General features: G+C 50.2%; 1 protein-coding gene across 1 annotated transcript in view; it reads right to left on the reverse strand.

The window, feature by feature from the left end:
- Positions 1-21,869, reverse strand: part of ZXDC (ZXD family zinc finger C) — a 41,760-nt gene that overhangs the window by 14,372 nt on the left and 5,519 nt on the right. The window contains exons 2-9 of the mRNA XM_029917903.1: positions 21,396-21,866; positions 18,953-19,105; positions 18,776-18,854; positions 17,728-17,858; positions 12,433-12,603; positions 8,521-9,209; positions 7,287-7,349; positions 6,552-6,636 (exon numbers count right to left, since the gene is read on the reverse strand). Coding sequence (XP_029773763.1) covers positions 6,552-6,636; positions 7,287-7,349; positions 8,521-9,209; positions 12,433-12,603; positions 17,728-17,858; positions 18,776-18,854; positions 18,953-19,105; positions 21,396-21,866 — 1,842 coding nt within the window. The remainder of the gene's footprint in view (positions 1-6,551; positions 6,637-7,286; positions 7,350-8,520; positions 9,210-12,432; positions 12,604-17,727; positions 17,859-18,775; positions 18,855-18,952; positions 19,106-21,395; positions 21,867-21,869) is intronic.

Here is a 21,869-nt window from a genome sequence, read left to right on the forward strand (position 1 = left end):
GGCTCAGTAGGTTAAGTGTCTGACTTCGGCTCAGGTCATGATCTTGAAGTCCATGAGCTCGAGCCCTGCATGGGGCTCAGTGCTGACAGCTAGTTCAGAGCCTGGAGCCTGTCTTCAGGTTCTGTGTCTCCCTCACTCTGCCCCTCCCTGCTCACACTCTGTCTGTCTGTCTGTCTCTCTCTCTCTCTCTCTCTCTCTCTCTCTCTCTCAAAAAGTAAATAAACATTACAAATTTATTTAAAATTCATAATCTTAACACTCAGAAAAACCACTAACCATGCAAGCATATACATATATATATATATGTATGCTCTACCGTTTTTGTTTCTATGCAAATACATACACAAAAGGTGTCTATCAGCAACACACTCAGCTTTTCTCACAAACACGGGCTTACCAAGACCACGCACAACGTGCGCTTACTGGCACAAGAACTATGAGCTATAAATACGTAGTGGTCCACAGCCCCACATTGGACAGCAGTTGGAATGTGTGCCTTTACGTAGATCCTGGGATAGTTCCTTGAGAAAAGTCCCAAACTAGTTATTTCATAATTGAACATCACGCGTACATTTTGGCTCCTGAAAACAGTTATCAAATGTCCAGAAAAAGCACCCGCCAGTGAGGCTCTCCCAGCAAAGCACGGGGATGCGTTCCTCGAACACCCATGTGGGCCCTGGGTTTCTGCACCTCAGAGTACCGAGCACACCCTCTGACCACGGACGAGATGCTTCCGTGGGAGTCAGCCGCCTCCTGCACAGCGCCTGCTCGCGTCCCAAACCCCTTTGCCCAAGGGCGCAGTCATCTTTCTTAGCATTTCATGCCATGTCTGTACATTTAAAACCCTCCGCATCAGCGGACGTCCAAGGCCGGTGCCTCTGCTCTGCTCTGGGCAGAGCAGCGTGGCCGCCCAGGTGGGAAGGGCCTGAGCTACTGGGAAGCCCAAACACGAGCCGAAGCACACAGCTGAGGGCAGAGCAAGCCCCACCTGTTCCAACAGCTTTCCAGCCCTTCAAAAGGCCTTCATGCTCCGTCTTCGTTCTTCTTCCGCATGGAACTTCAGTATTTCTTCCCAAAAGGCCATCATCACTCGTTTGCCACAACTGGAGGAGCCACACTGGCGCAGAGAAGACGGTGGTCTCAGGCCACACAGCCCCATCAGTGCTCCAGGGGGCAGCTAGGAAGCTGCCCCCAGGTACAGGGCACAGCATGCAGGTCAGTGTCCCACACGTCCTCAGGATCCCTGCTCCCAGGCAGCGGCTGGAAGTTTTGGCGGGAGTGCTGATGGAGCTGCATGCAAGCCTGCGGGGAGAGTCCCAGGTCTGCAGGAGCTGGGCCTTCTCGGGCGCACCCCACGGCTCATCAACACAGAGCGGCATTTACCCACCTTCCCCCACCAGCAGCCACCTTCTGCCCTCAGCCACTGTCATCCCCTGCTGGGAACAGCAAGAAGCCCCTCCCTGCTCTCCTTACCCCATAGGGTTTACTTTCACAAGAGCAGCTGGAATGAGATCCTTTTAAAAATATGTCACTTTTCTAATTATGCCTCCATGTTTCCCTGTCTGACTCTGGGTGAAAGCCAAAGTTCAGACACGGCCCTCAACAGCCTGGCCTCCCACCTGCTCTCCGGTCACTTCCGAAAAGTGAGCCTCCTTCCTCACTCTTAAAACAAAGGCCTTTCCACTGAGAGCGCCCTCCAGCCTCAGGCTGGCAGGGACTGTCCTTTTGCCCACACGGCTTTCTCCCTTCCTCCCCTCCATCAAGGGTCCCCACCTCTGAGACCTCCTTCTATCCTATTCAAGAACTGCAAACCATCCCAGACCCCTCTCCTTGTTTTATTCACATTTAACGTTTGAGCTACTGTTTCTGTTTATCCCAAACTCCCCTCAACTCCACACCCACCACCAAGTCCCACATGAGAACACAGCAGTGGTGCCCGTGTCATCTGCCCGTGTGGTCACCACTGTCCTTGCACGGCAGGCCACAGGGACGTGTATCACAAGGAAGGAATCACCACATCTGAGAGCATCATCCTTTCTCCTGGCCAGGCTTTGCTGTCTCCTCCCCCTCCTTTATGTCCTGCCCACGGAAGAGATTTCCCCCTGGTTGCTCTGGAATTTTTGTCGCTGCTGTGAATGTGGGTATTTTCTCCATGGGACTCCCTAACTGGCCATGGCTGCCGCAGGACACTCCTCATGGCTATCTGTTTGTTGTAACAGTCACTTAAATACCTTTAAAACAAAGAGCTTTAAAGGTTTGCTTTGTTTTCCAAGTAATGTTTACTTTCTATTTTACTACAATATGGTCAAAAACATGTACTACCAAATTGGGTTTTCTCCCCTAAAGACTTTATGGTTTTCCTAAGGGCCTAATTTGTTCAGTTTAATTCTAACAAATATCCCATGGTTATGGAGTAGGATCTCCGAACTCAACGTTAACAATCCCATTGTATCTTTCATATCAGTTTTATTTTGTGCTTGATCTGCAAATAATGAGCTAAATTACCCCCTTCCAATATTGGTAGGTTTTCATTTACCCAATTCTCCTAGTTTTCCACCACTTTTTACTCTATCTTGTTCGGTATTCTAAGTTTCATATAAATACTCACATACTGTTATCCATATAACCATCATACGTAAACACTCACAAAAGTGTTACAAATCTTAGTCAGCAGCCAGCACGGCAACAACAGGGAGAATCTCTGCCTCATGTATTTTCTTTGAACTCTACACTTCCGATATTTAGGATTAACCCCTGCTTTGTGATTTCTGTTTTATCTGGTCTAAATTTTAACCTTCCTAAGTATTCCCATCCAAGGTGTGCTACTTCTAGACAACATATACCGGTGATTTTTGCCTTTTGACTCTGTCAAAAAACAGGGCAGTCACACACATTTACATTTGTCCTGCCTCCCCACCCCCCACACACAGTTTTGAGGTTTTCTGTCTCTTCTGTTAAGTGCTATAGATTCTTTTTTTTCCCCAACCCTCCGAGACCAAAAAAATACACATCCATTCATAGTCCTAAAGTTGGTTATGTTAAAAAAAAACAAAAAAAGTTTGGGGGCGCCTGGGTGGCTAAGTTAAGAGTCCAGCTTCGGCTCAGGTCATGATCTCACGGTTCGTGGGTTTGAGCCCCGCATCGGGCTCTGTGCTGTCAGCTCCAAGCCTGGAGCCTGCTTCACATTTCTGTGTCTCCCTCTCTCTCTGACCCTTCCCTGCTCACACTCTCTCTCTCCGTCTCTCAAAAATAAATAAAAAAGCATTAAAAAAATTTTTTTAATAAGTTTATTTCACTCTCAGCTTCAAGAACGAATTTCTCTTTACTTTTTATGTTAAGAAAATATTCCTGGTTTATTTGACTTTTTATATTAAGAAAATATTCCTGGTTTATTTGGCAGGGGGGGCCACAATACTAAAGATACAAAAACTGGCACAATGTTACTTTCCATATACACTAGCAGCCCAAAGGAACAGTCTTGAATTTCAGATCCTGCACCTTATCTTTCAAATTATTCAAACTGCACTTTCTAAGACTCACCGTGCGCACTCTGCACTTAACGACACTGACAAAAGCGATCCCAACCATGTTTAAATGGCTTACTTCAATAGTTCCTGGATCCCTGCAACTTCCCATAGACTACACACAATACCACTTACTCCTGAAACCCAAGAAGTTCCCAGACCCACATTTCCCCCTCTAAATTTGGTGTCAAACAATTATTTAGTGGCTAACATCTGACCTGAACTCACAGAAATGTATTTAGCTGACAAATGCTGATACATTAACGAGGCACGTCAGGAAATGCAGAACAGATGTACTTTATTACCATTCTAAAACACAAATTACTCCAAGTCCAAAATGCAGCCAGCGCGGGTTATATATGTGAAGTTGTCTGCTGGGAAGGCCTAGGCATGTTGACAGCCAGTAGTGACAGGCAACAACCACAGAGCGCCCAACCTTGGTTTCTCAAACGATTTTCCACTAAAAGGAGAAGTGGCTGAATCCTGGGCTGGGGAAAATACAATATGGTGCCAGAAGTTAGGGAAATGTCCCCTGAAAAAAAAAGCAGGGCATGTTGAAAGGGCACAAGAATCCTGGGGCGCCTGGGTGCCTCAGTCGGTTAAGCAGCTCAGGTCATGGTCTCACAGTTTATGGGTTTGAGCCCCAGGTCGGACTCTGTGCTGATAGCTCGGAGCCTGTTTTGAATTCTGTGCTTCCCTCTCTCTCTGCCATCCCCCCTCAACCAAACAAAGATCATACTGTCTCTGTCTCTCAAAAATAAAGATTATAAGAAAAAAAAAGGGGGGGGGGCCACAAAAATCTAAGTTGGAAAGAGCTCCAATGTGAGCAGCAAATCAATACTGATAATAGATTATGTTTGGTCCAGTGCTCCTCACACCATCCTAGAGCACACACCTGTGAGTCCACACTGGCGTAACAGAACACACACGAGGGAGAAGAGACAGCCTTCCCATAGAGAAGCCTAATCAATACGTGTACAAGAATGAGGGAGAAAGAGAATCACCACTACAACAGCACAGGAACAAAATCCACCTGCAAGGGCTGAATCAGCGGGAGGCTTAAGGAGAAACGGGATACGTGCACGAGCACAGGAGCAGACGACCCTGCCCAAGGACAAGGCTGGCCTTTGCCTCTCACTCCTGACAAGGAAGCGCCAGGTCGGTGGCAGGTGCAGGCTGGTAAGAGCATCTGTCTCCCTGGGGGCTCAGAGGCACCTCAGGTAGTCTAACCATGTGATTTACGGCGGAGCTTTCGGGGAGCAGGGTCATTTCACCCTTGGGAGGGGATGCAGACTGTGGGCAAGCCGGACAGCCAGCTGTCTGTGCAACGGAGACATGATCAACCTCTGGATGGGAAGGGTCAAGTGAGCTCCCCGGTTGGCAGGACTTTGTGTGTACCGGTGGGCCACGGGAGGAGGTAGCATGGTCTACAACCCAGGGTAGACCGACCACCAGGGGCCTGGCACCTCTGGCAGAGCTCCCAACCACCCACAAGGGAAGCATGCCGGCCGCAGACCGCTGGCCCATGGGACCAAAGCTCAGTTAGATCCAGCCTCCAGAAGGAATCACTGATTTACAGGAAACAGGGAAGACAGAGGAACCTGTTAAGCTCCAGCACAGAGGTGACTCAGACAAATCCAGACTGGCCAACTTGATGGGACAAAGCTACCCAGATTCTCCCACAAACACACGGGACAGAAATGAAGGCAGAAACCTACAGATAGTAAAGAGACTTAAGAAACATACCAACCAATAGTAATGAGACTCCCTTGGAGTATGATTCAAGCAAATAACTGTAAAAATCATTTACAACATTTGAGACAACAGAAAATTTGAACGCTTGTTAAATATTAAGGAAATACTGTTAATTTTAAAGAAGAGGTAATACCATATGGGTTCGTTTCTTAAGTGTCTTTATTGTTTAAAAGATAACGTGGAACTATTTAAGATATTAAAAATAAGTAAAACCATCTCTAGAGACAAAAGTAGTTAAAAATAAATACAACTACCTCCATAGACGCCACCCAAAAGCAATGTAACATGTACCATGGACCGGAATGTTCAGTGTTGCTCTTCCTCCGAGTGGAGGTTACCCTACCAGGTTAAACAAAGCATCTGGTTCCCTCCCGGACTGGGCCTAGCATGCGCCCAATTCCTTCACTCCACGGACGTGCTCCTCCACCATCACATACTCTCTTCCGCTATCTCTCCAAGTGGGGGACACTTCATGAACCCGCCGTGAAGGTGACCCTTCCCCAGTCACAGTGGACACGCCCATGAGCAACATTCGCTGTGGGGCAATATCTGCTTTAAGAAAATGGATTAACAGAAAATAGGGAGTGATTTTAAAGCAGCCATGATATTAAGATAGAAGACTGTACTGCTAATCCTACATGCTCTTTGATATTCTTCAAATAAATTTTAGATAAAGAGACACATGGTACTAGAGGCCGGCGCTGTTTCCTGTACAGACGGATTTACCAGTTTCTTTATGCACTGCATCCCACGATTCCATTTTCTGGACGGATGACGGACAGAGGCATGAGGCCACAAACCAACAGGTCTCGTCTGGTCCACTCAATGTTTTGTAAAATTCAAAAAAGTTGCTTAAGTTTTACAATGACCAGATTTTAACATAATTGTACTACTTACCCACAATGCCACAGGCCACCTAAGGGCCCCGTCCCCAGGCTGTTCCCAATACCACGGTCGGGGGCCAGTTACCATCTGGCAGCAGGCTCACACTCTGCTTTTCTGACACTTGGGCTGTCTGTTTTTTACTTAGCGCCTTCCAGGCAGCAGACCCTGGAGTCTGCCACCGCTAACTTTCGCACAGCTTTTTCAGGTCAATAAAACGGCTGCATACGGATGCTGGAAATTCTGCCGCTATTTCCTTAGGTTCGCATAAAGGGTATTTTGAACACAGAAGGAACACAAGGAATGCAGAAATGCCTATTCCGTGTGTTTCTTCTCATTAAGGCCCAGGGTGATGCAGATCCCTCGCTCTCCCAGCACACACAGCCTCACCTGCATTGCTCCCAGCTCCTTTCTGCTTTTTTTTCTTGGCTAGATGAATGGCTCGGGAATCAGTTCTTGCTGAGCCCCCACTTTCCTGGGACCAAAGAAAAGTGTGTCAGTCACTTGTTCCAAAAAGCAAAGGAAGGATAGTCAGGGAGCTACGGAAATGTGCTAAGTCTGCCTCCTGTATGGAGTAGAGTCCGATAATCTCTGAGGATCTCCAGCAAAGGTTCACGGAGACTCAAATGCTACATCCAATTATGGTGACTAGACAGAACGAGAGGTGGAATGATATATACATAATTTTATTATCCAGAGAAGCAAAGTTTATTCCTCCAAAGTCTAAGACATAATAAAATATCTTACACAGAAACAGTTATAAAAGGAGTTACACACTTCTCTGCTGTCTGGAACAAATCACCGGCTTCTCTTGGTGGTTCAGGGTTAATTAACTGCACCACTTCTCAACACCTTCCAGAACATACCACATGGCACTGGTACAGCAGGCCTAGGGAGGTCCTATTTCAAATCTCCGCCACAGAGGCCGCTCTGGTACAGGAGCCTGGCTCATATACTCCAGGACAGTAACTACATTACCGAATTCAGCAAGTTTACCGAGAGGGCCAAACGGTATTCAAATGGGACTTCATTTCTGTAAATTTGTGAACATTCTGATGTGAAAAGCAGCTTAATACTTAGCACTACAAGAAGAAAAGTAACAGCCCTCAACAGCTCATGGCATACCTGTAACCCATTCACCACACACCATCTGTACTCAGAGAATCGAGGCAGCCCAACGTCACACAGCTAGCGAGAAAATGAACAAGGAGTCAGGATCAAGGTCATGGCAGCTTCTCCTGCCTCCACCCACACTTGCGGCTCTGCATATACCGTGGTACCGAGGAACTCATTTCCCAAGGCACCAAGGTGCTCCGCACAGGCCCAGCGTCCCCACTGATCTGAGCCTTGGTCATCTCCCCCCCACCCCGGCCCAGTCACCTGGTGGCTCAGCCACTACCATGGCCGTCTGGGCAGAGGCTTGGCCGTGTGGCAAGGCCACCGCCCAGTGAGAGCCGTCGGAAAAAGTATGATGGACTGTGCTTCTCTCAGACTGACAGGCTCCGTGGTAGATGGGTTACCACATCCCTCGCACCGGATTCTAATTCAAAGGATTTCTTTTTTTTTTTTTTTTTAACAGTGGTAAAATAGAATTTAACATTTTGAACAATAGAGGTATCACTGTCAAATTTAACCCGTGCCATAAAGACAAAACCTATTTGATCATTCCCATCTGAGACTGAGGGGGGAAAAAAAATCTGACTCTCCCTCAAGAATCTTTAATTAAATTACTTTAAATTATTTTAAATATATTAACGGACATAAATATAATTAAAAGCATATTAACTGTTGAGCCTCAAAATTGGAGAATTCATTCCTATTCTAACCCTCCAGAAACAAAAGCTCACAAACCACTTTTTTTTTCTTGTTAATTCGAATTAAAAAAATTTTTTTGTTCTTTTGCATGGTTTTAAAGTTTCCATTAAACCTGATGTCATGATTCCCCTCTTCCTCTGGCCGTTAGTAAGTCTAAGAACCTCTTATCTCGTGGAAAGCACAAAGGCAAAACATTTCAACATGATGAAATACCCCAGTTCTTTTTTTTTCTTCAAGAAACACATCATCACAGAATCACAAAACTCAAAAGGACCTTAGAAATCATCTTAGCCAACCCCCCTCACTTTAGAAATAAATGAGAATTTAAGGCTCAGACAAAATAAGTGATTTTCTCAAGGTCCTAAAAACGAGTCCATCCCAGACTCAAGATCAGAGCTCAGATTTCCAGACTTGTAGCCCAGGGCTCCATCTTTCCACAAACCAATAAGCAAGTCTGCACACAAGCGATTAATCCAGAACATCCTCAAGACTGAGTGTAAGAGAGGCGGGTCACGCGGTGGTGACTGAATAGAGCGCTTCATACCAAATAGAAGGCGCCGGTCCCCGCGCTGAGCCCCATGTCTTTCTGAGGACTGTGCTTTTCCACAGGGCTGCAAGACGCCGACCAGGGCGGCCCTCGGCTCTGTGCCTGCTGCCTGACGGGGTCGGAGCCCGGGTACAAGTCCGGTTCCACTTTGATGGGCGCCAGTAGTTCCGGGCTGCTGGTGCTTCTAGGTGGGGGGCTCGGAGAGGTGGACGCAGCGGTGCTGGCTGATAAGTCACCTCCTGAGGTTAAAGCCTGCAGGTCCTGACTCAAGTCCTTGACAGGCAGTGCGACCAGGCAGTCTAGCGCCCCTGCACCAACAGTCTGCACGTCGTCCACACTGAAGCTGCCTTGCTCGAGCACTGTGGCTGCCGTCCCAAGAACCAGAGGGCCATCCAGGCTTGTAGGAATGTCACTGTGGGCCACCAACACCAGCGGGTCCATGGACCCCAAGGAACTACTATTTGCAGGGAGGTTCCCGCCAAGGGAGGAGCTCACAGAAGTGACGTCAACAGTCAAGATCCCTGAGCTGAGCGCCTCATCCGAGGCCCCCGTGGCTCGTCCGCCGTCCCCGGGCACATCGGAGAAGAACGCCGCAAGGTCTATGTTGTTGAGCTCGCTTTGGCCTGGGCTGCCGAGCTCACTGCTGTGTGTAAGGGACCTCGGAGCTCCGAGCTGAGGGAAGAGATCTGAAAGAGAAACAAATACTCTGGTTGTTCTATGCCCTTGAGGAGATAACGAAGGTTCTGTCTGGGCATTGCACGTTAGGCCGGCAGGCAGCCCATCCGTGCAGCACCTCCACCTCCTGCACCCGCTCGCCCCCTGGTGCACTGAAGGTGGTCACGGTGGTGGTCACACACCAAAGAAAGGTGCTGCTTGATAACCTCATCAGGCATGTTACAAACACTGTCTCAAATTTGTAGATTTCCAGACCGGAAAGGACTCGATAGTCTGCGTAATGTTTGCAAGTCACATCAACTGGTAACAGGAAGTGGCAAGACTTAAATTCATGTCTTTCTGGCTTCAGACCCAAGGCTCTTTCTGCTACACAACATCAACTGGCCTCAAGAGGACTGTAAAACCTTCCACGGAACACCAAATCTTCTGAAGTCAGACATAAGCTGAACTCTGGCTCTAGGGTATTTTTGGAATCAGCTTGTATCAGCTCCTGTCTCATCAAAGTCTACGCCCCTCTCCACAACGAGCTGCCACTCCACAAATTGCAGTCATCTGAGGGTGATCAGCAGGAATAAAAACTGTTCTGCCCGGTATGCTCTGGGGATCCAGGCCCTGGCTCAAGGCCCCAACTCCAGGGACCGCAAAGAACTGAGACACCAGCCACAGGGCACTCTGGGGCTGTGTTCCCTCCATGCAGCTTCTCCTGATGGGCTCCCCTTCCCCCACCACCACTGTATTTCCAACCTCGATCACTCCTACCTCCCCCTAGGCCATGATCATCTCAGGGTGGGGAGTCTCTATGACCCACACAGTCCCTTCAGCACCAGCCTTTAATCATTAGAGCAAAAATAATTCTAATAAATCCCTCTTGAGCCTTAATTGTTCATTCAGTCTCAGTCGCTGGTCATATCACTCTTTGAATATTTGGTTCTTTGTTGTTCAATTAAGTACTTTAAACAGACTACCCTTGGAGGAATAATGAACATACAGCATACTTTTAAAGTATTCCAAAGAATATTCAAAGCAGGGATTTACACACCAGTACACACATTCAATCACCCCAAATCCTAGAAATCTTCAAGCACCCGGGAAACAGTAAAATGAGAGCACAAAATATCTGGGAGCCAAACAGGGCCTTGAAGTTAGTTCTTTCCAAGAAATTTCTAACCAAAGCTTCTAGAACGTGCCAGCGCCTGGCCAGAGGGAGAAGGCTCTCTCAGTTGCCTGGCTCTGTTCCGCCTACCCCAGCCGTTAGCTAATCCCAGACTCCTACGTTCCAGCTGTGCACACCAGCTCCACGTGCCCGTCATCGTTCTAACACAAACCTATGGAGGAGATCCACTACAGACAGATTTATTACTAACCAAATTCCAAATATATCTTCCTTAGGTATCCTACTACTTCAAAGTTTAAAAATAGTATCAAGGGACGTCTGGGTGGCTCAGTCGGCTCAGAGTCTGACTCTTGGTTTTTACCTCAGGTCATGATCTCACAGTCTGTGGGACTGAGTCCCATGCCGGACTCCATACTGACAGTGCAGAGCCTGCTTGGGATTCTCTCTCCCTGCTCCTCCCATGCACACGCACACACACATACTTTCTCTCAAAATGAATAAACTTTAAAAATAAATCACAGTGCAAGTGTGTACAGTGCCCGTGACAGGGCCGTGAGGACGCTCCTGCCCCAGAAGCACCAGGAGGCAAACTCCAACAGCCACCCCAGGGCCTGGCAGAGCCACTGGCAGTATGGATCCACAACAACGGACATTCCCAAGCACCCGTTTCTCATGAGGCTGGCACTGGGACACTGCCTAGTTACCCACCCCTGACCACGGCAGGAAGAACAACACACGCGTCAGTCAATGTCCCGTTATAAATTCAGAGCCTGGGAAACACAGGCTCTACAGAAGCAGCAAAGAGGCTCTCACATCCAGACAGAGACTAAGGAAGCTCATCTGAAATAAATGATGCCATCGCTGATCTCTGAAGGAGCCAAGCCAGGAAAGAGGGAAGAGGAGCAACGAAGAGGCCTGGGCGCACAGTGTCCCACAGTGCCCGCTCAGAGCCACGAGTGGTGAGGGGTAAGCTTTAAAGACAGAGGTAGGAACCCGACCACTGAAGGCCTCTCAACGCCAGCCTAAGGCTCTTGACGGACTCTGTGTGCTGAGGTGACAGCCACTGGCAGGAGTCCTCACAACACCAAGAGGTCAGAAGGGCAGCTTCTTTAAGTACAAAGCTAACTGGCAATTGCCCTTAGGGTCACAGGAGTGAAGCGACCGCATCTAAACAGGATGGGAAGCAGAAGAAGGACGTTTCCCCCAGAGAACTCAAATTCTGTCCCATGCTTTACAGATGGGGAGACCAGGGCTTGCGGACCTGTGCCCTGCCCTGGATCACACAGCTGGGAAGCGGCTGCACCCCAAGGCTGGTGCTGCCTGTGCACAGATGACAGGGAAGAGCGCACTTGAGTAACAACCTTAAGATGGCCACGACAGTGGCCGCACGCAGCTCCCCAGACCCCTCAACGTCCCGCCCGCGGGCCTGTCGACGCAGCCTCGGGAGGCAGACTGTCCATCTCACACCACTATGCAGGGACACCCGGGCCCTCACGTCCCCAGAATCCCAACGCCAGGCTACTGTGGTGATTCCCTGTCTGCCCTCCCCCTCCCAGGCCCTCAAGCCAACTACCCACCCCCCTGCTCTGTCTGGTCTTCAAGGACTGTCCTCACCTCAGTGCTGGAATGGAGAGGAGACAGAAGGGAAGTACCCAGAGACCACAACAGGACAGAGAAAGAGGAGTGAAGGAGACAGAAATGGGTGAGAGGCATGCTCAGAATTCAGGACAAAGGTCACAGAGGAAGACAGATTTAGGAGACACGTATTAGGAAAAGCCAACAAGTAGAAGACCAATAGACAGATAAATAAGCTAATTAAAATAAAATAAATTACATTACATGAAAATTAAATTAAAATTTTAAAAAGTGGATGACTGAATACTCTCATGAGAGGCAGTTCAGAAGCAAGGAAGGAACAGAGGAGTCAGAGGCAAGAGGCAGCAGGAGAATCCAAAAGATGCCACTGGGCTTGGCAGTACGGTCCACAGGCTAGTAAAGCCTCAGTGACTTCCCACACCCTCGGAAAGGAGCGGAGGAAGGAGGGACGCGCTGCTGCTTCTGACACACGTTGCGCTCACGCATAGGCGCAGCGCCCCAGGAGGGAAGTAACCCAAGCAGACCTGGGCGCCGGCTGTGCTGTCGGACCACATGCGCCTTCATGCTATGCTTGGAGGTGAAGAGTCTGTTGCAGCTGGAGACCGGGCAACGGCTTTTCGGGGCTCCCACGTCCTGCAGGTGTTTCTTGGAGTGAATGTAGAGGCTGCTGCGAGCAGAGAACCTGGCACAGCACCCTGGAACAGAAAGAACAGCATGTGGTAAACCTGAGGACTTCCAAGGAACCAGTGCTTACCTTTCCTCCCATCAGAATCCTAAGACAATGTAGGTCCACGCTCTGGACACTGGCAAGGGAAAGACACAGTACCCCCATGGGCAGCATCACACATGCAGGGGGCCAAAGCGAGCTGCCCTCAAGCCCCGCCACTTTGCCACGCAGATTAGACCAGTGGGAAAGAATGAAGGCCTGAAAGACTCAGGAATCAACATTGACACCCCTCCCCCCACTGCCTAAAACAATTTAGAGGGAGGACCTGCTCCAGGGAAAAAGCTATCAGCACAGACAACCACGTTATGACGTGACGTATGGTGGACAGGGAGGGCCTAGCAAGGGCTGTTTGATCAAAGTCCTCTCTGGGTCCCACTGTCATCTGTGGGGCCAGTTAAACATTTGTTCACCAAACTGTCACTCGTTTTCAGCTTCCTGTGAATTGCTTTCCTTCCCTTTCAAAGTCCTAGATCCCAACCCCCAGCTTCCCTCTAGCTCAGGATAATAAATCGCCTCATTGCCTGTTCTGGGAATCTCAGGTCTGTGTGGGGTTCCTATACATATGAAATTAACTTTCATTTTCTGTTAATCTGTCTCATGTCAACTGCACTTAGTCCAGCTGGAACCACTTGAAGAGGGCAAAGAAAAATTCCTCCTCCCCAATATAAGGAATTAAATTGGAGAGCAAACCATATTTAAAAGGAGACATAAAGTTCCCCATCGGCTGTGTAGAAAGACACATAACCTTGGACAAGTTGACTCTGGGCCTGTTTCTTCACCCACTACACAGAGCTGCTGGGCAAAGTCAGTCAAATTGTTAACTCCTTAAAAATTCAATTGCTAAAAATGTATACCAATCATCTACACTAAGCTACCTCTATAAAAACTGAAACCCTGTAACATTTACAGGGTAGTCAGAAACTACCTCAACAGATCATTGAAGCCGATTCTTCGCATTTTACCACTGAGAAACTGATGCCCGAAGGGACTCTGCAAATGACCCTGAGTCAGGTGCGGGTGGCCCCGCCTTGCAGGCTGTTCCACGGCTCAGCCAGAGTCGCCAAGACCACAGACCCATGTGCACATCATTGGGAGAGCGAGACAAACTCACGAAGTCCCCCACTGTCCTCGTGCCCTGATTCCCCACGGCTGGAGCTCTGCGCCACAGGGAAACGGGCAGGGCAAGCAGGGTTCTTGGCAGCTACAGGCCTGTGACCTGGTAGGGACACGTGAACAACCAGCTGTCCTGACAAAGGGGAAAAATTTAAGACCAGGGCTGGTGCCATGAAGTGTTCTGGAAGCAGAAGAAACAGTGCACCTCCTGAGGCAAGGGAGAAAGGTCTCAAGAGACAAGAAGCATCTGAGGTGACCAGGTCCTGGCCAAGAGTCGGGTGCACAGCAAAGCAGGGAGGCCACGGAGGGCAATGGGGCGAGCAGAGCCTGACTCTAGCTCAGCCCCTCCTGGCCATGTGGCCTCATTTACTCCTTGCCTCTCAAGTGGGAATGACACCCGCTGCACGCAGGGCATAAAGACTAGACGAGAACAATCCCATCTACAGAGGTGCTCCCACAGTGCCCAGGGAAATGCAAGGTGTGTGGCCAAGCTGCTGGAGATGCCGGAGTCTGGGGCCTGGGAAAGGCCTATTTTAGGAAAAGAGGCTGTGAGGACAGAATAGGGCTGCTTGATGACTAAGGGCTCTGGCTGCCTCCGGGAGGAGCTTTGAACTTACTTCATTTAAAAAAAAATTTTTTTTAATGTTTTATTTATTTTTGATACAGAGAGAGAGCATGAGAGGGGGAGGGGCAGAGAGAGGAGGAGACACAGAACTGGAAGCAGGCTCCAGGCCCCGAGCTAGCTGTCAGCACAGAGCCCTATGCGGGGCCCAAACCCACGAACGTGAGATCTGACCTGAGCCGAAGTCAGAGGCTTAACTGACTGAGCCACCCAGGCGCCCCTGAACTTACTTCATTTTCAAAGGAAGCGTCAAGCCCGTTTCCAGGTCAGGCTCCTGGGAGAACATCTGGGAACCAGCGGAGGAGAGATGCCTTCAGTGTGGAGCGCACAGCGCCCGGAGGGCCCTGCCTGCACGTCCCGCGGCCCTTCTCCAGCCAGGACTCCTCAGCACGGACTCAGGGAGGCAGATTACACAGCGAGGGTCCCCCAAACACTTCCTACCAAACTGCTTTGCCAAGGACAGGGGTCAACCCCAACAGGGCTGTCATACTCCTGCTGCAGTGGTTTCCAGTTTTTAAAGTATTTGCTTATTCTTTTCTATAATTATTATTCTATTCTATTCTATTATTCTAGTGAATTATAGGGAACAAAATAGATTTCATTTCAATTTGTACATCCTCTGAGGGCCAGGAATACGACCATTTTTTCCACATGTGTTAACGATGGTCTTTTTTTTTTTTTAACGTTTGATAATCACCTTTTTAAAGGCAATTTCATTTATTTATTTAAGACTATTTTTTAAAATAATTTCTACACTCAATGCGGGACTCAAACTCACAACCCCATCAAGAGTCGCATGCTCCACCGACTGAGCCAGCCAGGCGTCCCATGCCTGTCTTTTCGTCAACTGCCACATTTATCTTTTCGTCACTGCCACGTTATCTATTGAGATTTGTACCCATTCTTTACGAATCAAAGTCATTAAGGCTCAGCACCCCACATCTATGACAAGTGACCCCCACCCAGAGGACGGGCAGAAGCAGCCTGTCAAGGTCAAACGCCAAGGGAACCCCCTCAGCTCGAATTCCCCCCTTACGTGCGGGCCATGCACACGTTCCGACCTCCACTCTGCACGCAGTGACCCACCATACTAGACAAGCCACTGCCAGCAAATACACACTGTTCTCAGTCCGCCACCTTGTCTTCCTCCCTCAACACACGCACTGCTGTGTGGCCCTACCCTCTCTGTCTCCTCCAGTTCCTGTGAAAAGATGGGTGGTGGTGGTTTTTTGACTTTTTACTATAAAACACTTCAAGTGAAGCAGGAAAAATGGTCTAATTGCCCAGACTTATGAATGATCCACTCTTGGGGCACCTGGGTTGCCTCAGTCGATTAAGCGTCCAGCTTCGGCTCAGGTCATGATCTCACAGTTTGTGGGTTCAAGCCCCGCGTCGGGCTCTGTGCTGATGGCTTAGAGCCTGAAGCCTGCTTCGGATTCTGTGTCTCCCTCGCTCTCTGTCCCTCCCCTACTTTTGCTCTGCCTCTCTCTGTCTCTGAAAAATAAATAAATGTACAAAATTAAAAAAAAAAAAAAAAGAATGATCAACTCTTAATTTAAAAAACAGGTTATCAGTGCTCCGCCAACACAAAAAAGGTTTCTAGGACCTTTTCCAAGGCTCCCTGCCCTCCCCTGCACCCCGCTGAGAAGAGTGCTCTTCGACCAAATACTGCGGGGTCACCCCACCCACCCCCCAGCTTTCAGCAGCTCAGCGCACAGACACGCCCGCAGCCCAGTCGACACAGTGACAGGCAGAAGCCGCCCTCTGGGGCCAGCACAGGCCACCCCTGCCTCACTGGTGCTCCCCACTCAGGGTGTAGAGCGGGGCTTCCCTGACCCTCAGCCCTCCCCAGCAGGACCCTGCTGAGCCTGCCGCAGGGCTCCCCTTCCCTTTCCCTCCTGCATTAGTGGTGGTCCCAGCGTTCTGCACAAGGCCTCTTTTCCCTAATAGCGATGGGAACGGCGGCAGCAGGTGACCTCTGTTGTCTTCTACACACCTGGACTCAGCGGTTACCTCACAAAGCCCTCTCATGACAAGGTCGTGTGGGTATAGGACCACTTCAAAAATGAGGAAAAGGGGCACAGAGCGATGGCCAGAGGTTACAGAGCGACTTACGTGGCGGTCTTGGGACGGGCGTCCAGGAAGCCTGACTCTAGCCCCTGGGCCTTTGGTCACACCACACCATGCCAGGAGTGCCACCTCTGTAGGCAAACTGCTCCCTGCCCCCCATGCTGCCAGGCTCCCCTGAAACCCAGCAGGCAGTGTGTCCCGGCCACGGGAGCATGGAAAGCCCACGAGCACCTAAAATGCAGCTCGTCATCTTCCTTCCAGGCCCAGCCCTGCGCACCCACCTGCTGCTTCCCCCACCACCCCGCGTCCACACCTGCGGCCAAGTCTGCTGTGCACCAGCTCCCAGCTTCCTCCCGGTGCCTTCTCCCCTTCCCACCACTAAGCCTCAGCCCCCAGCACCCCAGGAAACCAGATGGAGCCTGCCATTCCCCCACCCCATGCACTCAGACCACTGCTCTCACTGCTCTGGGAGATTCCCCTGCACTGGCCTCCAGGCCTCCTCCGCACCCAGCAAGCTCTGCTTCATTCTCTGGCTGCCTGGGAAGCCACTCCCATGACCCTGTGCTCTGGGAACAGTCTGGGTGACCTCTGTGTCCCCACAGAACCCGACACATTACTGGTTGTGCCCCCACCAGAGCTCTGATGACAGAAGGAGCCGTGTCTTGATTAACCTATCTGTACTATCTCTGTGACATTCTAGCAGCTGGGCTCAGGTTCACACTGGTCCTTATTATCCATCTTCCAGCTAAGGAAACTGGCCCAGAGAAGCTGGCCTGAGATCACCAACACAGCGGGGAGGGCCAGGGCTTGGATTCACAACCGCACACTGACCCGCTCCGCCCCTGCAGCACTTACAGTAGGGCCCGCACAGACAGGCCACAGAGCTGACTGCTGGCCGGTGAATCACGCCTTCGGGGTTTCAGAGAAAAAAAACTCCTAATACACTTTCCAAAAAGCCAGCCTGACTTTACTGCTGTCCAATCACAGTGCATGTAGCTACCCTTTGCTGAGTCCATGACAGGTGCTAGAGGCCAAAAGAGGCGTTTGCACATTATTTCCCCCTAATCCTCACAACCGCCGAATTAAACGGGTAACACCTAGAGCCACAGGTCCACTGAGTGTGCTTCGGAGCCAAGGTAAAGCACTGAAGTAAAAACCCGCCAATGAAACCTAAGGCTGCAACTTACGCTCAGCCTGTCTTTAAGAAAATAAAATTTACCTTTAAGCAAGTTAGACTCTCAACAACAACAAAGTAGACGAGCTCAAAGGACTGTATCCAAAACCCACCTTCCACGGGACACTCGAATGGCTTTGTGCCCAGGTGAGTGATGCTATGGCCTTTCAGGTGCTCTGCTCTCGTGAAGGACTTCCCACAGCCTTCCACGGGACACGTGAACCTCCGGTCGTCGTCGTGTTTCCTGCCAGGACAGAGAAATGGGGAGCAGCGATTACTCACACCACCCAGAGCCACCGCCTCAGAAGTGATTCTCTGTGTAAGGTTCCACAAGTTACAGACTCTCAGTGTTGAAAGAAAATGATCAGTTACGTGTCAGAAAACCTGAATTCTCTCCAGCTCCTATGGGCAGGTTTGCAGTTTGCCTGCCCTGTAATTAGAAATCCTACTTCAATGACCAGCTGACTTGAGAGTCAGACACGACAATTAGCGCTGCTTCAATCTGAACAGCTGGGTCCCAAATGTATTGATGAATCGACTTCCAACGTTTAGAAATTCTGGACACAAACCAGGTTTCCAAGCTACAGAGTTTAGCAAAGAGAAGCGTGAACAGATAATCAACCAAAGTCCCTGCATAAACACCACCCTTTCCTGTGTTAACGTTTTTATAGTAAACCCCTCAATCCCCAGGTGGGCAAGTACAGACAAGTGACTAAACCTCTCTGGGTCCCCGATGCAAAACGGCGAGAAGAATTTCAAAGCCAGAGTTGTTGTGAAGGTTAAAGGAGATTCGTATGTAAAGTCCTGCCCATCACCTGCACACAGGCAAAGCCCCAAGTGGTCATTATCACTGTGGAAAGTTTGTAATGACAGAAGGAAAGCTCCTTCTGCAGCAGTAACTTTCTAAAAATATATGCGTGTTCATAAAATACACAAATTACACTTAAAAACAAGTATATGCAGAAAAACTGACACTAGATGATCAGATTCTGAGGAGTTTTCTTTTCACAGCTCTCTGAATTTTCCAAATTAGCTACAATGGGATCCTTTTAACTAAGAAAAAAAAAAAGGCAACAGACACATGTCGTCCACAGCTTCCGATGCGGACACACAACAAATTCATGTTCCACACTGGCAACTCAACAGAAACGTGAAGAGTACCTTTTGTGGCGCAGGAGTTTGGACATGCTGGTGAAGGTCCAGCCACAGCTGTCGGAGTCACAAACAAAAGGTCTTTCGCCTTGGAAAAGACAAAAATCACACCTCGTGATCACAAATGCAAACTGCCCCGAAGACAAACTGTGGGCGCACACAGGGTGGCGTCCTCTAGCTCCTTACCTGTGTGACTTCTCAGGTGAATTTTCAGGCGACAGGCTTTGTCGTACTGTTTGCTGCATCCGGGGAAGGAGCAAGAGAAGAGTTCCTGTTCCCTGAAGTGGGCTCGGTTATGGGAAAACAGAGCACTCACCGTGATGAATGTCTTCTCACAGCCTGCACAAAGACAACACAAACGCTGCTCACTGGCGTGACAAACACCACAGGACGCGGCTCACAGTGAAGCAGACAAGGAAGAGAAGGAGTCAGAAGCACGCATGACCACTGACATCTGGCTTTGTAACAGTGGCTAAGGGCAGCCGATAGGCACACACAGGCCACCTGTTGTGATGTGACTTCGAGATGAAGCCACCGATCAAGGGAAAGTCCTCCAATCACTACAACGTGCTCCCAGGCCCACAGCACAGATCTCGCAGCCTATGCGAGACCAGAGAAAACCCAATGGGAGAGAGGAGATACCAAGGAACAAGGATTTTGTCTGGTAGGGTTGTGCTTGGAAGGGTCACGATCCGCTGTTACATCTGAGACTTGTGTCCTCTACGCGTACAAATGTCCTCCCTGACATCCTCAGCAGCTGGCAGTATCCCCCTTCAACACCAGGTTTCTCTTTTTCCCGTCTGTTTCCCCAGGGTACCACGGTCATCTTCACTCACCTCACTTTCTCCCTCACCTCTATCTATCTACCCACCCCAGTTGTGCCACCAGAAAGGAGCCCACCTCAGCAATTCCCAGACCTTCCACATCAAAAGCTCTCCTTTAACATAAAGGTTCAGGGCCCAAATGGAATAGAAAATACCAGGTTGTAAGATGCTTACCAGATATCTTTGTTGCAGCTCTTCTCAGAGCCTTTAACAGCCTACCATCGTGCCTGTAAACCACTAAGCAGATATTCACTGCACATCACTGCATCAAAGCACTAGTCCCAGGAACCCTACTTCCCTAGCAATGCCTAACTGGGATATGTTTCTCTTCCTAAATGCCCTAAAATCCTCCTCCTCTTTAGCATACACCTGCCCTGCCTCTCCACCCCCACCCAGGACCTGTTTTGGGCTTTGATGTATTCATACACTCCAACAGGTCAAGCTCTCAGCCTTAGCAGGATCCACCCTCCCTGTAATCAACAACCAAGCCCTATGACCCGCCCCAGCAATCTTTCCTCCGTGGAACCCCCCCTCACCATTCCCACCGCCTCGACAACTCAGGCTGAGAACGGTGAGTGGGGGGCTTCACCAGTCCTCCTGATCCCATCTGTCTTAAGCACCCCACCAATCATCCAACTCAAAACCCTCAGGGGGCCTTCATACCTTGAAGCAAGCTACAGCCCTGACCTTCCTAGTATTATACTTGGAATGATACTCCCGTGCATTTCACTAGGGAGCAGGCTACAAGCCATCATCAGATTCACAGCATAGAACAGGGGTCTAAACCCGCATTCTCCACAAAGAGGGACACACAAGACCGTCTACAAGCATGTGGGAAGAAAACAGAAGAATCTATTAGCACGTGTTTCTCATTCCACCCCTCTCTGAATCCCCGTATTTGAGGGTCGTATTTAAACATATCTTCTAACATTCCCGTTACCACTGCACGTATGTAACACATTAGTAACACGCTGGGTGCGGGCGGGCATATAACTGAGTTTTTGTTTTGATGAACAGGACAAGGGAGGCCCCTCACCCTCTACTGGGCCCCCCCACACCCTTCTAACTTCACTCCCCACCCCACCCCACAGCCTGTATCCCGTCTTGGCTTGGCGGTGTCGCCCCGCCTGCATTCCCTCACACTGCAGGCAACCACGGAAGAGAACGAGCCCTCCCTTGCATTTTATCTACACTGCTGGGCCTCAGACTCTTCATCTGCCAAATGAGGATAAATTTTAGGACTTCCCCACACCGTAAAATCCCAAGGAAATAAGAGCATCAAAGGCACCAAAAACGAAGTGCACCACACACCTGTGACTACCCCTCAGGGCCTTAGGGTGTAGCATCTGGCCGATCATCTGTGCTCCTTCCACACTGGGGTGCGTGTGCAGAAATACCTGATCAAACTGAGCATTTCTAACCAATCAAAAACCCAAGGAAATAAAGGCCTGACTTGTAAGTCAAATCCCTGGGAAGATGCTAGATCACTTTCATTAACCTGAAGCACCTTAAGAAAAGGACCTGTGGCCTCCACCGTGGGAAGGCAGGCTGTCACGATTTGTGCTGCCTCGCAGTCGAAATCCCCCCAGCAATGCAGACTTGAGGTACCAAATCGAATCACCTGGAAACGACTGGAACACAGACACCAGAGTGCTCCGTTCCCGCCCCTCGCTCTCGGGCCCACGGAATTTAAATCCTGCCCAAGCGAGCAGCAGGACGCAGGGCGACGCCTCACCCACTCTGCGCGACTCTGGGGCCCCGGGAGCCCCCCGAAGCCCGCCCGCAGGCCCGTGGCGCGCGGTTACCAGGAAAGTCACACTTGTAGGGCCGCTCGGGCTCGAAGTGGCTGCGCTGGTGGGAGCTGAGTTTGGCGTGCGTGGGGAAGCGTTCGGAGCACACCTCGCACTTGAACAAGTTCTCCTGCTCGTGGCCCTTCATGTGCGCCTTGAGGTTGTACACGGTGGTGAACTTCTTGCCGCAGCCGCCCGCGGGGCAGCTGAAGGGTCGCAGCTTGTCGTGGGACTGCAGGTGCCGCTTGAGCTTATAGGAGGTGGTGAAGGCCCAGCCGCAGCCGTCCAGGGGGCACTTGAAGGGCCGCCGGCCTTGACTGCTCCCGTGCGTGACCAGGTGCACCTTGAGCTGGTGCTTCTTGGCGAAGGAGAGCGCGCACTGTGGCTCGGGGCAGCGGTAGCCGGGGGCACCGGAGCCGGGACCCAGGGGACCGCGGCGGCCCTCGACGGGGCTCGCGGCCTCCTTCCCCGGCGGCGCGGGCGGGCCTC

The sequence above is a fragment of the Suricata suricatta genome, chromosome 12, assembly GCF_006229205.1.
Source record: "Suricata suricatta isolate VVHF042 chromosome 12, meerkat_22Aug2017_6uvM2_HiC, whole genome shotgun sequence".
In the NCBI taxonomy this organism is placed as follows: Eukaryota; Metazoa; Chordata; class Mammalia; order Carnivora; family Herpestidae; genus Suricata; species Suricata suricatta.